At 43.8% G+C, this 16,269-nt stretch overlaps 1 protein-coding gene across 1 annotated transcript; it reads right to left on the bottom strand.

The window, feature by feature from the left end:
• Window positions 1–5,871: 5,871 nt before the first annotated feature.
• LOC119339527 (protein argonaute 4A-like) lies at window positions 5,872–13,205 on the bottom strand. The gene is made up of 25 exons (XM_037611550.1): window positions 13,136–13,205; window positions 12,890–13,025; window positions 12,404–12,656; window positions 10,957–11,181; window positions 10,614–10,822; window positions 10,268–10,495; window positions 10,019–10,152; window positions 9,804–9,901; window positions 9,590–9,687; window positions 9,335–9,488; window positions 9,127–9,243; window positions 8,901–9,008; window positions 8,729–8,791; window positions 8,511–8,627; window positions 8,272–8,437; window positions 8,067–8,182; window positions 7,821–7,955; window positions 7,563–7,690; window positions 7,379–7,444; window positions 7,054–7,117; window positions 6,851–6,977; window positions 6,496–6,569; window positions 6,293–6,387; window positions 6,149–6,180; window positions 5,872–6,044 (listed from the first exon to the last, which is right to left on the bottom strand). Exons 1-25 carry the CDS (start codon window positions 13,203–13,205, stop codon window positions 5,884–5,886), a joined length of 3,174 nt encoding a protein of 1,057 aa, XP_037467447.1. The 3' UTR covers window positions 5,872–5,883.
• Window positions 13,206–16,269: the final 3,064 nt, after the last annotated feature.

Here is a 16,269-nt window from a genome sequence, read left to right as displayed (position 1 = left end):
GGGCCACGAACCCTGGCACCGTCGAGATCCCGAGGGAGGGAGTGAGGTTGGGGGGGGGGGAGAGGGTGAGAGCGCTAGGGTTCGCTACGCAGGGAGAGAGTGGAGTGGTGTGCGGTGGGTGGGTGAGACCGTGAGAGGGTGAGGTGAGGGCCGTTGGATCCAGGAGGATCCGACGGTGGTTTATCCATGATCCGAGTGAGAGGCCTTTGGACCAATCTGAACGTAGTATACATGTATGATATTTTGACCATTTAAATTGGTCATAATTGACTAAAAGTAAGTTTCTAAATCATGTTAGCTATTTTATTATGACCTGAAAATATGAAGAAAAAAAACTTCTCATTGTGTCAGCAAATTTGACTATAGTTTTCAGGAATAATCACAAATTGAAATAAGACAAATATTTTTTAAAAGAGTTATGAGAAATGAGTTCTCTTAAATCATTTTTTCATTTTTCGAGTGTCCAAAATGAGTTTTTTTTGAAGGACCTATAATATATTTGTTGCAAAATTGGACCATTTTTTTTTTCTAAAATACTAGGCCATATTTAATGCACATTTGACCAAATGGTTGGGTGTAAAAAGTTTTGATCCACCTCTCGTGAAAAAGACAAATTTTCGCCGATTCAGCTGGAAGCGGGTCAAATTTGAACTGTAGCTGCCTTATAGTTTGCTCTTTATTTTTTCCAAAAATCATTTATAGGTACATAAGTATCTATTTAATAAGAGAAACACCAAAAAAATTCCAAGATTCAACCACTAGCTAGGAACGGTCATTCCCGCCGTTTTGACCGCATTTTGAAACGGGCATAAAAAATTCAAAAGAAATCTAAAAATTGGGAAACTTTCGCATTGTGTCATTATATGTGGCCAAGTTTCCAGGAAAAATAATAAACTTGTAATATGGTAATTATTTTAGAAAAGTGTTCTCAGAAACGAGCTATCACGTGTGGAGATCAATGGCTTTCAAGCCAAATGATCAATCTTATGGCCACATTCATGACATAGTTTGTTCAAATGATCTCATATTATGCACAAGGGTGCATATTGGAATGGCAAACAATGTTTCCTAAGAAAGTTTTCATTTTCTTTGGATGAAAAAACCGTTTTCCATTTTTCGAGTGCCCCAAATGAGGTTTTTTTTTGTGAAGGACCTACCAAATAATTGTTGCAAAATTGGACCAAATCATTTTTCTAAAATACTAGGCCATATTTAATGCATAATTGACCAAATGGTTGGGTGTAAAAAGTTTTGATCCACCTCTGGTGAAAAAGACGAATTCCCGCCGATTCAGTTGGAAATGGGTCAAATTTGAACTGCAGCTGCCTCATAGTTTGCTATTTATTTTTTCCAAAAATCATTTCTAGGTACATAAGTATCTATTTAATCAGAGAAACATCAAATTTTTTCCAAGATTCAACCACTAGCTAGGAACGGTCAAGCCCACCGTTTTGACCGCATTTTGAAACGGGCATAAAAATTCAAAAAAAAATCCAAAAATCGGAAAACCTTTGCATTGTGTCATTATATGTGACCAAGTTTCCAGGAAAAATAATAAACTTGTAACACGACAATTATTTTAAAAAAGTGTTCTCAGAAACGAGCTATCATGCATGAAGATTCATGGCTTTCAAACCAAATGATCAATCTTATGGTCACATTCATGGCATAGTTTATTCAAATGATCTCATATTGTGCACAAGGGTGCATCTTGGAATTCCAAACAATGTTTCCTAAGGAAGTTTTCACTTTCATTGCACAAAAGAGCCATTTTCCATTTTTCGAGTGCCCCAAATGAGGTTTTTTTTGTGAAGGACCTACCAAATAGTTGTTGCATGGACCAAATCATTTTTCTAAAATACTAGGCCATATTTAATGCATAATTGACCAAATGGTTGGGTGTAAAAAGTTTTGATCCACCTCTGGTGAAAAAGACAAATTCCCGCCGATTCAGCTAGAAATGGGTCAAATTTGAACTGCAGCTACCTCATAGTTTGCTATTTATTTTTTCCAAAAATAATTTCTATGTACATAAGTATCTATTTAATCAGAGAAACATCAAAAGTTTTCCAAGATTCAACCACTAGCTAGGAACGGCCAAGCCCGCCATTTTGAATGCATTTTGAAACGGGCATAAAAAATTCAAAAATAATCCAAAAATTGGAAAACCTTCGCATTGTGTCATTATATGTGACCAAGTTTCCAGGAAAAATAATAAACTTGTAATGCGTAAATTATTTTTAAAAAGTGCCTGAAATGAGTTTTTTTTATGAAGGACCTACCATATATTTGTTGCAAATTTGGAACAAATCAATTTTATAAAATACTAGGCCATATTTAATGCACAATTGACAAAATGGTTGGGTGTCAAAAGTTTTGATCCACCTCTGGTGAAAAAGACAAATTCCCGCCGATTCATCTGGAAGCGGGTCAAATTTGAACTGCAGCTGCCTCATAGTTTGCTATTTATTTTTTCCAAAAATCATTTCTAGTTACATAAGTACCTATTTAATCATAAATACATGGTTTGGTGGCGATACGTCGAGGTTTGGACGATGGCCGAGGGCCCCAACTCTAGAGCGCGTAAACTCGCATGCCCGCCGCGTGGTCATCGAGTGACCGTGGCGATGCCATGTGTTCTGGGCTTCCTAGGCATGTCTAGTGGGTTGGGCACTCCCCAGGTAGGTGCTAGGAAGAAAATCACAACATAAGATTCTCATGAGGAGACCGATCGATGCTCAAACATGAATAAGCAGCCAAGTGTTTGATTAGCGGTATGGGAAATGCACATGGCTAATGGGTGTGAGTTTTGGCTGAGGATGATCAATTACTAAGAAGACCGTCTTCACAAATTTTCAGCTCAAAAGGAGGAGCCTAGGTGGTACTTGCTTTGCAAAGTACCACACTGGACATAAATACGAATGTTGAAGCCGGGCTCAAAATAATGAATGTATTGAGCTGACATTTGGTGGAGGATGGTTATTTGGGTAGAGGAAAGCACTGTAGAAAATGGATACCATTTGGACATGCCAAAGTGGTACTTCCTTCACAAAGTGTTTTTCTGAACAGAATAGGAAAATGAATATTTTTGAATTATTTTTGAACTACGCAAGCGCAAGGAAGGTTTTTTACATATTTGACGAAGATATGACCCAAAGAATTTATAAGATTTTTTTGGGAATTTTGGGAATGACAGAAATATAGGTTGCTTCACAACCTAGGGCAAAAACTGCCACATGGACATGACACATAGGCAAAACTGATGAGGTGGCGCCTAGTCATAGCAACCCACCACAATTTACAAGGTTATGACCATCTATATTGGTCATGATCAGCTAGAAATAAGGCAGCGGAGCTGCGCTATCTGCTTTATGACCATTTCGTGTAAGGAAATTACGACCTTTCTGACCAAAATGGTCGTTATTGTTTAGGGTTTGGAGCCCCCCGAACAGCTTTTGACCAATTGGTCTGAAATGGTCATAGATCTATGACCAATTCTTCCAGGGTCACTGACAGAAGGTCACTAGTTGACATATTTCTTGTAATGAATAGTCAGTTGACATGAGTGGCAAATTTTTCTTGAAGAAAGATATACCTGACATTAAATTAATAACACCCTGAGAAACAGGAAAAACGACAGATACATCATACATGACGCTGCATGATCAACTTACAAGACGCTTGACGAAACAAGTGAGAAAATAAATAACTAAACAAGAAGTGCAGCTTGATAGTCAAAGTCCTCACCCGCCAAGTCGACACTAATGAAGCCAAAATGAGTGATGTACATGAAGTGAGCAGAGAAAAGGGTTGGAGCACGCCGTCATATATCACGGGGTGTCCGGAACAAGTCGTGCTAACTTCCGTCTCCACTGCTGAAGATGCCCCCCCCCCCCTGCGCCCTATTGTGCTTGGCTCCAAGGGCATGACACATCAGCACGCGAAGTCGCTTACCCTAGAGCTCAATTGGAACCTACTTCCAACAGGGTCGCCAAGGAAGAGAAACCAAGTGTGACCACCAAACCATGCCGAGATCGCCGCAAGAACAAAACCACCGCCGCCCATGGGAAACCACTTGGGCTGATGTAAGTGATCAGAGTCGCAAAACATAGGGAGCGGTAGCAGAGGAGGGGTGTCGCCGAAGCAAGGTCTCAAGCCACCGTCGAAAACCCGATGCCGACCGGCTAACACAATCACAACCCCCATAGTTCGATAGTGGCGCCTTCAACAAAGCGGCAACACATGCCAATCGAAAAGGATTGAGTTTTCTCTCGGGTCGACGTGAGAAGGGGAAAGAGGTCCTCGACGGCGCCTCCAAGAAGGGGGCAACACCCACGGATGTCGTCGTCATCATCATGGCCATCCTTGAGCCGGGTTTTTCTTCCGGAACCCTAACTACCATAACGAGCCACCCGCCCCAAATCTGGCGACCAGCACCCAGAACTGGATCTAGAAGGTAGATGAGCTAGGCGTGGCAACAACCTTCAGATCAGACACGAAAAGAGGTACAGGCGCCCCACACGATGTCACTATACCCACCGTCCACTCGCCGCCCGCGTGGCCAATTGGAGCAGCCAGCATTAGGCTAGTCATAGTGGGGAGTAACTTAGACTAGTAACATGCACATGTTATGTTACTAGTCTATGTTACTACCTTCATAGTGGGGAGTAACATAAGTGTGATAACATATAAATCTTCATTTATTGCTTTATAGACTCATTTTGCATTGGAAAGCGCTATGTGATGGTAACATATATATATATATTACTCTATTTGTCTCTCTCTTCATTAATTGCGTGACACATCATCTTCTTTGCTTATGTGGCATGTATGTTACTACCTATGTTACTCTCACTATGACCAGCCTTAGCGCCCGCCTCCCGCCAAAGCCGAGGCCGCCGCCTCGGATCCGAGAGATCAACCTCACATGTTTCCTGCCGGCAGCCGACCTTCCCAACTAGCGCAGCTCTACCACACTCTGCAACCCAAATCCCATCGTCAATTGGCGCCCACAGCCGAGACAAGCACACAACACAGGTCCCCCGTGGCCAGATCAAAGTGGAATTCCGAGAGGGGCAAGTCAAAGGCGCCAGATCTCATGGCCACCGGCACCACCGTGAAGGCGCTGGACAAGGTTGGGCTTCAGGTCTAAATTGGAGTCAAAATATGAGAAAGGTTTGCTTCATTGCCTAGATGAGGATGGAATTTTTTTCTCTCTCCTGTATTTTGCACTGATATGAATATTGCAAATTACTACCTCATAATTTCAGTTTGAAATCGAGAAATTACTTCTAGATTGCAAGTTGTTGCTTAATTAGTACTATCCTCAAATAATTATCTCTTAGTTGCATTTTTGTGGCTACCTGGCACCTCTGGTTTGCATAAGAAATAAATTTAATAATGGGTAATCCTATATTTTACTGTTAGCATATTTCATTTCACTACAATCTCCTCTAACCTGTAAGCAGGCTCAACAGCCATGCCTTTCCTTGCTAATTGAAGTAATTAACAGCAAAGTATAGAATAAAAAAAAAACTATGGTGACACTTATTGTTAAGCTAAATGTTATAAACCGTTGGACATTTATAAACTTGACACCCCGAATACGTTGGCACGATGCACATGAGCAGAGTTTTTTTTTTTTTTTTTTTTTTGCAGGAGCACATGAGCAGAGTTTAAGGTCCTGACTATCGAAAGTTCAGATTATTATTGCGAAGGAGCTCCACGGAAAGTACCATATGGTAGCAATCAAAGATTGTTCTTCCAGATAACATCCATTAAATCTACTAGCAGCTAAAACCAAAAGCACCATGACCGGTTCCATGTAGCATTTGATAAAGTTCCAGTCACTAATAACAGACGATGGGCAAACCACGGGACGACTCAGCAGAAGAACATGGACGATGCCACATTGGGATGCAGACGAGGCAGCTCCGGCACCGGCGCAGCCTCAGCCTGGGATGACGTCTCCGACATGCCGTCATCGAGCCTGGTGAACTTGGCCACCTGCGCCGCGGCAAGGTGTGCATAGTAGATGGGAGCAACTGAGAGAGAGCGAAAATCAGATGATCAGCCATGCATGCCGTTTTGACTGATATGATGTTGCGAGATCAATCAAGTAATGGCAAATCATGCTTAATTATATTACCTACTGAGATGGCTGTGGTGCTCCTCTGATACCTGAAACGAGTACACAAGCATCAAAATGTCACAAAGAGTGCAACTATGGTCATGGACCAGAGGCAAATTAAGGTAACAATTGAATCTTTTGTAACTGTTTCAGTGCACATACGTGTAGGACAGGGAGTGCACGAGCTCCTGCAGATCGTCAGTAGAGAAGCCTATCTCATCATGGAGCACATGGTAGTGTGTTGGCCTTGTAGTCCCCTGGAATTAACACATGAGCATAGAGGACTGACTTAATTAGATTCAAATAAGCATTTGCAAAGCAGTGAATTACAATCACAACTCACACAAGGTATAGAGAGAACATACGATAATGCCAGCATGAGCACACATGTAGAAATCATAGTTCCTGGGATGGCAGATTACTCCATCAACCACAGTACCTAAACAACGGGGAAGTAGGACTATGATAAGAATGTATGTGTACAAAAAGCACAGAAATTGAGCTTGTTTGATCCATACAAAATTGCAAATAATAGTTTTCTGGTAGCTAGGTGTGTAGAGATTCTTATCAAGTGTTTTTGATTTCGTGTGAATGCGTATATACAAACGGAACAACCTAATGATCCCGATGATTGCCGTCCTCCACTAAAATTGAAAGATTGAAAATTCAGATTTTTTTTTGAAAGAATGTAAAGGTACTTGGATAAAAGATATAGGTTACCAGGGGGGACATTATTCACTCCATTCCGCAAGAAAAATCTTGTGTGATGATTCTTCTGTGCAACTATCACTGTGAACTTGGGGAACCAGTTGCCACCAAAATGCTCGTCGCCAAAAAACCTGCATGCCTGTAGTATCAATTAGAATTACATCATTACATCAAGAACCGGCGCATGAGGAAGAATTGGATGTCATTTATGTTACCTCCATGATCTGGCCTAGCTCATCATTCAACACCTGATCGAACTGGCTCTCACTAACTCCATCCCTAATATCAAGACAATAGAACTCCTTAGACAGCATCAGGGTGCCAAAGTAAACTTACTGAAGACGTCAAGTATTAGAGTCAGTTTGTACTCTTAACACTATGAATAAAATGTGGGGAGTGTCCTGAGGGACAACACACAATTAATAAACCAATTTCTACACGACAGTTATGATTATTTTCCAAAAAAAAAGTTATGATGCTGAAGTAGAAAGTACACTATCAGTTAGCGTTTGCGCACATTATCCCAGGAGGACAACTGACCTGAAAATGATAATTTGTTCCGGCTTCAGTTTATTGTCTTTTCCGAGGAAGGCAACTAGTGAATCCCTGAAATGTTATAGCCCAGTGAGCAAAAAGAAGAAAAAGAAAAGCATACGGTTAGGAAGCACTGTTATTAACATTGTTTAAATTTCACTTATCTAAAACCTATGCAGCAGAAACTCACTTAATGAGGCCATGATCAGTATCTCCATCTTGCTTAAACAAGGTTTTGATCATTTCCTGCCTGGGTGGTAGAGTGCACACAGAAGCTCTGTATTTTGAGATGATTGGCCACTCCAATGAACTAACAACCTAGGTAAAAGCCAAAAATACCGGGGTGAGTCAGAAAATTATCGGTTGGAAAATCTCTCAAGGACTATCAGCTGACACCTAAGTTTCTTACTGCAGGAAACTGAAAACAGAAGCATAATATGTTACTTACTGCAGCAACCGATGGCACGTCACGCCCTGGTGAACCATGGGAAACGTCCATACCAAAGATGATGGTTGGAATCCTCGACACATGAGGAATAGCACGGGCTATTTCCTTTTTCAGCAATGAATTCAAGCCGCCAAGCTGTTTGGCAAGAAAAAAATTAATAAAAGCAAAGCATTCAGTTTTTCAGCTAACAAATCCAAAGTATATATGTGGTACATTGAAGATGGCAATGCAAATCATAATCCAAACCTTGGCATTTATCTTTAGCAGCACATTTGTGAGGTACTGATCTTTGGCATTGGGAGGAGGAACCAAGCATTGTGTAACAATGCCACGTTGTGCAAGGCATTCGCGCTTCCATGCTCCTGATAAGAACAAGAAGAAAGGCTTGGATGGCTGGTAGAGGCATATTGAAGCTTATTAGCAAGGCTGAGTTAGCAGAGGCAGAGCAAACCATATATGTCACAGTTCTTCTCAGGAAGAACACACAGGAGAAACTCTGGATTATTTTCTCCGAATACTCTGTTTATCTGATGAAACATATCCTCCACCGTTTTTGCCGGAGATTCATGTTTCATTTGATGCCTCTCCTGAATTACAGCTGTATATTTGTCCATTTTCTGCAAATCAAACTGGTTGAGCGCTACCAGGACACTTGAAAAGGCCCAACATAAGGTGAAGCGGCGAACTTACAATTCCCTTCTTGTCACCACATTGGAAAAGGCGAAAAACAAGATCTTCAACATCACGCCGTGTAGAAAAATTAACGACTCCCCAGATCTTCGTAAACTCAATCGGCTGAATAAACCCCTGAAGAATAGAACTGGGAATGTTACCACGTCGACGCGATAATAAATAGTATATGGTGGATATATGTGGAGTCCAATCAACAGGTATGGTCAGTTGCTCACGTCTTTATTGAAGTTCCATCTCCCATTAGGTGTGTATAGTTGTCTACCATCTGCAACGCTTAACTGCACATTAGATACTTAATTAGATGCAAAGCAGAAAAGGGCGTGCGCACAGTGTCAGTACGCATTCAAAAACAGCCAGTCAAAAGAACAGGTAGGGCTCTGCCAACACCTGTGGTGCCTCAAGGACTCTACCCTGAACCTGGGTAAAGTCTGGAACTATTGATATGCCGCATTCCCTCATCATTGGCTCGGAATCATAATCATTGGCACGCAACTCCTACCATGATTGGTAAACAAAATTGAGAATTTATTTTTTGTCTTTTTGATGTTTTTAGGACACGTTGTGAACGTATCTACCGCAGTTTAGCTGAATTCAGGGTATCAGAGTAACTTACACCATGCAACTTCGACATCCTCTGATCCGGCCTCTGCCTGGATGCCTCCACCAGCTTTGACCTTTGCGACGTGGACAGAGACCTTTTATACCTTTGCAATGGCACTAGACGGCAAACCTGTAACAAACATGGAAATGAGCACACACAAAAAAAAGACATGACTACCAAAAGACTGATTCAAAACAAGAATAGGAAGCGAGGGAGGGACCTCCAGCGGGAGGTATGTTGGGCGGTTTGGCTTCCCCACATTTAGACATGGCATATGAGCAGACTTCTCCAGCTTCATCGACCAACGGTCCATGAAGTAATCATAGACAGTTACATCCACAGTGCCGTTGCCATCTTTTTGCTTTAGTGGGAACCTAGATCAAAAAAAATTATATGAATTATATTGAAATGAGAGCAGCTGAGGCATGTGCCGTGAACTCACATTTCCTGATTCAAATCAAGAGTAACATCTTACGTCTGGTTATAGCAACTGTTTTCGGACAATCCGACAATCCTAAATTCCGCCTTCGTGTGAGTGGTTTCAATCCTTAATTTATTCAGTGCCCGTTTAGCCTAAAGTTATGTCATGGATGACCAAGATTAGAGCAGGGAAACATTGTAGTGTAGTAATGATGAATGTTTGAAGGGCTATGAATATGTTAACAAGAAATCACTAAGTTTCAGCCTACTTTGCCCCAGTCAATGCTAGAAGTGTCCCTGACACCCTGGTTGGAGAGCAGAAAAGCAATCACCGGCCCAGGTTCCACTACCATGGTGGTGGATAAATCTGCACAAATTCAATAATCTATATATCATGCGTGTAAACATGCACCGTCAATCTTGTAAAAAACGTTTTACCAGGAAGCTCGTGCAAATTAGGCCACTAGGTAGGTTATAAACATACCAACATTGAGTAAATGCCCACTTTGAGTGGGTCGAACACTAGAATGAAAACCCTGACAACCGAGAACACGGCCACCCAACTTGACGTAATCAGAATCTCTACGAAAAAAAGACTGTCGGACTAAGAGGCAATTCCTGCAGCCAACAAGAAAGTGATTAAGAAAGAGACTAAGAATGAGTAATCATAGAGTTCGCAACATTTTAGATAAAAGATAGAAGAAGTTGTTCTTAAATAAACACAACAACGTACTGTCTTGCAGCGTTCTGCCTCAGAATGATGTCAAGAACCCGAAGAACTTCCTGCGAGTTCTCAGTGTCCTGACCACCACCAAGGACATGGCCAATGGCACTGATCGGAACCTTTGCTGTGAAGGTAATACCCACCTTGATCCTTTTGTCAAGTCCTGCCCGTTTCATTCTTTTCTTGTCACTTGGCCCTGGGCTGCCAACTCCTCCTGGGCTCTGGCTCGTTGCAATCCTGCAGAGGTAAATGGCAAGACAATTCCCCCGACCAAAGAGAGATCGGTGAGCTTAAGAACAGATCAGCTTTCCCTGGTGAGAAATGGGTGATGGATTGAAGTTGACGAATGCCTTACTTTCTGGACGAAGCATCGCCGTCTACGACAACATCAAAAACATTGGAGGCAAATGGGAGAGGCCCAGAGGTGAAGAGGCTTTTGTCGCCATCGTAGGCGAACTGCTTGCCTTGAAGCAAAGAGGCATAGGTCTCGTGCAGCTGCTTCATCACCTTTCTGCATACTCCTTGTCCGGTTACCGGATGATCGTCTTCATACTTGAGATCCACCTGCGCTCGATACGATCCAACAAAATTGAAAACCAAGTGTCAAAATGTAGCCAATGCATGGAAATTAATTTCAAGAACTGGAACGGTGATGGACTAGCTATGTAATGTAGGTAGGACGAGGCATGTTCTCCTACATTGTAGTGGTAAAAGAAGTCATGTGTTTGATTCCCAGAGACTTTGAAGTGGTTCGTGAGTAGCTGTATGGTCTCCCCCCTCTTGCCAAGTTCAGGTGGCCTCGTGATCGGTAGCCTCCGAGGGGTGGCCGTCTTGCTGCGATCGCCCTTTTCAGTGTGGGACATTTGTGACTTGCTGGGTTCGCCATGGGACTTGCTTGGATTTGGATCACCCTTGCTACTCATCTACAAAGAAAAACACAGCAAGGGAATCTGACCAAACAAGGCTATATATTTTAATTTGGGCAGGGAATTAACTAAGTGTTCCATTCTTTTTTTCAAGTACAACCACTACCTGTGTGCAGCGCTCCACGATTAATTAGTTAATTAGTTCCATGTGTTTTTTCATATAATTATAATAATACTAATAATCAGGAATCCGGAAACCATTACGAAACAAGGAAACGATCGATCAGTACAACATCACCATACTTTGCAGCAAGAAGAAGAAAAGAAATGAAGAAGAAACACATCATCAAACCAGCCTGAAGACCCTCGTGCGCAAAAGAAACCGGCAAGCAAGCAAGCAAGCACTAGCGACTGTTTCATCATCACTCACAGAGTTAAAAGCCCGAATCCTAGCTAGCTTTGTACGACGGACGGACCATGGCATGAAGAAGATGAACCAACGCGGCGGCGGAAGCCACACGATCCGTCGATTCCGCCGCCGGAAAAAATACCGAGAGCCGCCGATCGATCCAGCGAGTGTCGTATACCTAATACATACCAGCGATTAGCTTGGCTGGATCTACGAACCATCGATCGGCCGGCAAGGAAACAGAAAGAAATGAAACAACACAGCACCTTCCGAAACAAGGAGGACCAGAAGCTCGGCAAGATGGGAAAGAGAAACTCAAGAAGAAAATGCAGGGATAGGCCATGGATGGAGCTCGATCGTCACCTTGGCCGGCCTCAGTGCGAGCAGCGACGAGGACTGGATCTTCCCTCTCCACCAGCAGCGGGAGATGAAAACCCTCTTCTCTTCTCTTGGGCTTGTTGGCTTCTCACACACTCCCTTTGTCTCCCTCGTATTTATGGGCGGCAGCGTCCATCCAATCCAATCCAATCCAAGCAGAAAAAAAACGGAAAACCAGCCCCCTCCCTTTGGCCTTCCTCACCGTGGACCGACTGGCTGACCAAGCGAGCGGGCACTGACCCGTCATGTCTCATATCTCATATGTTAGTTTTCATATCCGCGTCCCTAATATCGGAAACTTCAAACCCATGCAATGCTACGTATAAACACGATCAACACGCCGGATCACCGTTGCACCGCCGGACAAAAAGGGCCATAGTTCTACAAATACATAGAACATAGATAACACATAAATAAAATAGGGAAGGGCGAAGAAAATCACTATTTCCTCGCCGGCCCCTTCCCCTTCGGGTCGTCGGCGCGGCTATGCACCTCCTCCATGTAGGCGTCGGCATGTGGAGGTCTGTGGTTGTCGAAGTTGGAGGTGGACCCGTCCGTCAGGTCGGAGTCGGAGCTGCACCTTTGGCCCGACAGCCTGCAGAACAGGTGGCCCTGCTCCTTCGCATAGGGGGCCGCCTTCGTCTTCACCACCACCTCCTTGTATGCCTCGCGCTCCAACAACTCGATGGCAAGTCGGAGCGCCTTGACATTCTTGCGACGGAGGCGTCGTGCATCCGTCTCCGCCCTCGTGAGAGAGTGGCAGAGAACCGACACAAGGAGTGCAACCTCGGGATCAACCGGCGTGCTCGCGTGTAACCAGCGCGGTCAGCGCCTCCCCGCCGCTGCCCTCTCCCTATCACCCACTGCCGCTCGCGCAAGGCTACTCTTGGGGCGTCCTCGTGCGCGCTAGCGCCGGCGCTGGCACAAGGACCCTGCGGTTACCACTTTTGAAGCAGAGGGTGGTGGTGGGCGACGTACCTAAAGGAGCGGAGCAGAGCGGCCGAAGCTGCGCGCCATGCGGGATGGGCCAGCGGCGTCGCCGACGCTGCGTCGATGGGCGTCGGGTGGGACAGGCCAGCGGCGTCGCCGGTGCTGCGTCGACGGGTGCCGAGGGCTAATAAATTTGATTTTTCATTGCCGGATCCGCCTTGGTCGAGCCGCGGCTGCCTCAATATGATGCGGAGGGTGATCTCCTACACATCATCGAGCTCCGCTTTGCATAACAGGCTTGCCCAATCATGTCTGAGCCGTCGGATTCTCCACCGGCATCAACGCTGCTTCGGTCGCGGGCCATTGAATGTGATCGTAGGGGTTTGTAAGTGGAGTGTATGGAGAGGGGAGTGAAGTGAAGTTCGGATTGACTACGTTATAGATTTTTCCGGGTGGGGATATTTATAGGGCAAGGGTGGGCCAGGCTGGGCCAAGTGGACGTGGCAAACGCGTCTGGGCCATCCATATCCGCTCTACATTTGGGCTTGATATGAGGGGCGCCGGACAGTCCGGGGGTTTGAGGACGGTTTAAGACGCTAGAATCGGTTTTTCATGACCGATCAGTGACCGGATAACGAAAGCCCCGGCATTTGGTGACGGTTTGGGTGCCCAAGTTGTAGATGTTCTTAGCTGCATGAGCTTGTAAAACTCACCTGGGCAGCAGCTACCCTAGTTTGGGAAGCATCACCTGCCCTTGCGATCGATGTGAGTTTGGGTTTGTTTTCAACTATTTGTTTGACGATTAACTCGTTCACTTCTTCTTTTTTGAAAGGGAATATGTTAATATTACTAAAATATCAATTACACTAACAAGATGTCACAAAGACATTCATGATATACACAGTCCGAAAATAAAATAAAAAGAAATTAAAAAACAAAGACCTCGCCACGTGATCGACTTCTCTCAGCAGTAGCACATAAACCACCATAAAAAACAACACCGAGAAAACATAGAAGATCTCCAAAAGCGATGCCTTCAAGAAGGAAACAGTGCACAAGCGCTGTCGTATCCAGATGCAAGATCTTACGTTTTCACCCAAAAGAAAGTCCGAGCTCTAAAAACAATACATTCAGCAAGACAATTGACAGGAACAACCAATTAAGGCCAGACCTTAGGTTTTCACCCTAAAAGTCAAGACTCGGCACCCGAGGAGCACCACCAAAAATGAAATCCTATAGTGTTGCCGCCCCCACTTGTCAGTGCTGGTTCTGAAAGTTATCAAACATCTGGCTGACTCCCTCGCCTCCAAGGCTCCCTCCGCCTTACTGATCCTCTCAGCTGCCATGACATTCTCCACCGTTGTCTACGCCATGGAAATCGAGATACCGACATGTCCCATGGTTCCAAGAAACAACAGAGCTTCGCGTCGCGCCCTCATGGAGCCGCGTGGGCTGATATGGATGCGCACGACCAGAATCTATCCAAACCAGATATCCTTGGGCAAGATCTCTGATACGTCTCCAACGTATCTACTTTTCCAAACACTTTTGCCCTTGTTTTGGACTCTAACTTGCATGATTTGAATGAAACTAACCCGAACTGATGCTGTTTTCAGCAGAATTACCATGATGTTGTTTCATATGTAGAAAACAAAAGTTTTCGGAATGACCTGAAAATCCTCGGAGACAAGTTTCAGAAAATATAAAAATTACTGGCGAAAGAATCAAGACCAGGGGGCCCACACCCTGTCCACGAGGGTGGGGGCGCGCCCACCCCCTCTGGGCGCGTCCCCCTGTGTCGTGGGCCCCCTGCAACTCCGCCGACCTCAACTCCAACTCCATGTATTCCGTCTCGCGAAGATAAAAATCAGAGGAAGTTTCATCACGTTTTACGATACGGAGTCGCGCCAAGCCCTAATCTCTCTCGGGAGGGCTGATCTGGAATCCGTTCGAGGCTCCAGAGAGGGGGATTCGTCGCCGTCGTCATCATCAACCATCCTCCATCACCAATTTTATGACGCTCACCGCCGTGCGTGAGTAATTCCATCATAGGCTTGCTGGACGGTGATGGGTTGGATGAGATTTATCATGTAATCAAGTTAGTTTTGTTAGTGTTTGATCCCTAGTATCCACTATGTTCTGAGATTGATGTTGTTATGACTTTGCTATGCTTAATGCTTGTCACTAGGGCCCGAGTGCCATGATTTCAGATCTGAACCTATTATGTTTTCATGAATATATGTGTGTTCTTGATCCTATCTTGCAAGTCTATAGTCATCTATTATGTGTTATGATCCGACAACCCCGAAGTGACAATAATCGGGATACTTCTCGGTGATGACCGTAGTTTGAGGAGTTAATGTATTCACTATGTGTTAATGCTTTGGTCCGGTTCTCTATTAAAAGGAGGCCTTAATATCCCTTAGTTTTCACTAGGACCCTGCTGCCACGGGAGGGTAGGACAAAAGATATCATGCAAGTTCTTTTCCATAAGCACGTATGACTATATTCGGAATACATGCCTACATTACATTGATGAATTGGAGCTAGTTCCGTGTCACCCTATGTTATAGCTATTACATGAGGAATCGCATCCGACATAATTATCCATCACTGATCCATTGCCTACGAGCTTTTCACATCTTGTGCTTCGCTTATTTACTTTTCCGTTGCTACTGTTACAATCACTACAAAACCCAAAAATATTACTTCTGCTATCTTTATCTTTACTACTATTACCATTACTATCATACTACTTTGCTACTAAATACCTTGCTGCAGATACTAAGTTATCCAGGTGTGGTTGAATTAACAACTCAACTGCTAATACTCAAGAATATTCTTTTGCTCCCCTTGTGTCGAGTCAATAAATTTGGGTTGAATACTCTACCCTCGAAAGTTGTTGCGATCCCCTACACTTGTGGGTCATCAAGACTAATTTCTGGCGCCATTACCGGGGAGCATAACTCTATTCTCTGAGTCACTTGGGATTTAAATATGTTGATCACTATGAAGAACTTGAAAGACGCAAAAACTAAAATCTATCCCTCAAGTACGAGGGGAGGTAAGGAACTGCCATCTAGCTCTGCATTAGATTCTCCTTTTGTTATGAATAATCTTGCGACACCTAAACCTGCTACTGCTATGAATTCTGATATGTCGCATTGTTATTTATGATGCCACTTCTGCTATGCATGATACTTATGATGAAACTACTTCTATGCTTGATACTACTGTGCCATTAGGTGAATTTCTTGATGAACAACTTACTAAGGCTAGAGAGAATAAAATTATTGAGAAATGAAATTATTAATGATAGTGATGATGAAAGTTCTCTGAACGATTATGAATTGCCTGTTGTTCCTGAGTGTTAAGTTATGGATGAAGAAACTGCTAGAGATTTTCTTGCTTGCAATGATAGATCAGAT

Source organism: Triticum dicoccoides, chromosome 7B (genome assembly GCF_002162155.2).
Source record: "Triticum dicoccoides isolate Atlit2015 ecotype Zavitan chromosome 7B, WEW_v2.0, whole genome shotgun sequence".
NCBI classification, from domain to species: Eukaryota; Viridiplantae; Streptophyta; class Magnoliopsida; order Poales; family Poaceae; genus Triticum; species Triticum dicoccoides.
Note: the sequence above shows the minus strand (reverse complement) of the source record. Positions and strands in the feature narration are given on the sequence as shown.

What these genes read in the sequence shown, in the direction of transcription:
- LOC119339527 (XM_037611550.1), bottom strand. Translation starts at nt 13,205, where the DNA reads ATGGCCCGCGACCGAAGCAGCGTTGATGCCGGTGGAGAATCCGACGGC. An exon ending in AGACATGATTGGGCAAGCCT is followed by an intron (nt 13,026 to 13,135) that starts GTTATGCAAAGC and finishes CAAATTTATTAG; the next exon opens with CCCTCGGCACCCGTCGACGC. An exon ending in CACCACAGCCATCTCAGTAG is followed by an intron (nt 6,045 to 6,148) that starts GTAATATAATTA and finishes GCTCTCTCTCAG; the next exon opens with TTGCTCCCATCTACTATGCA.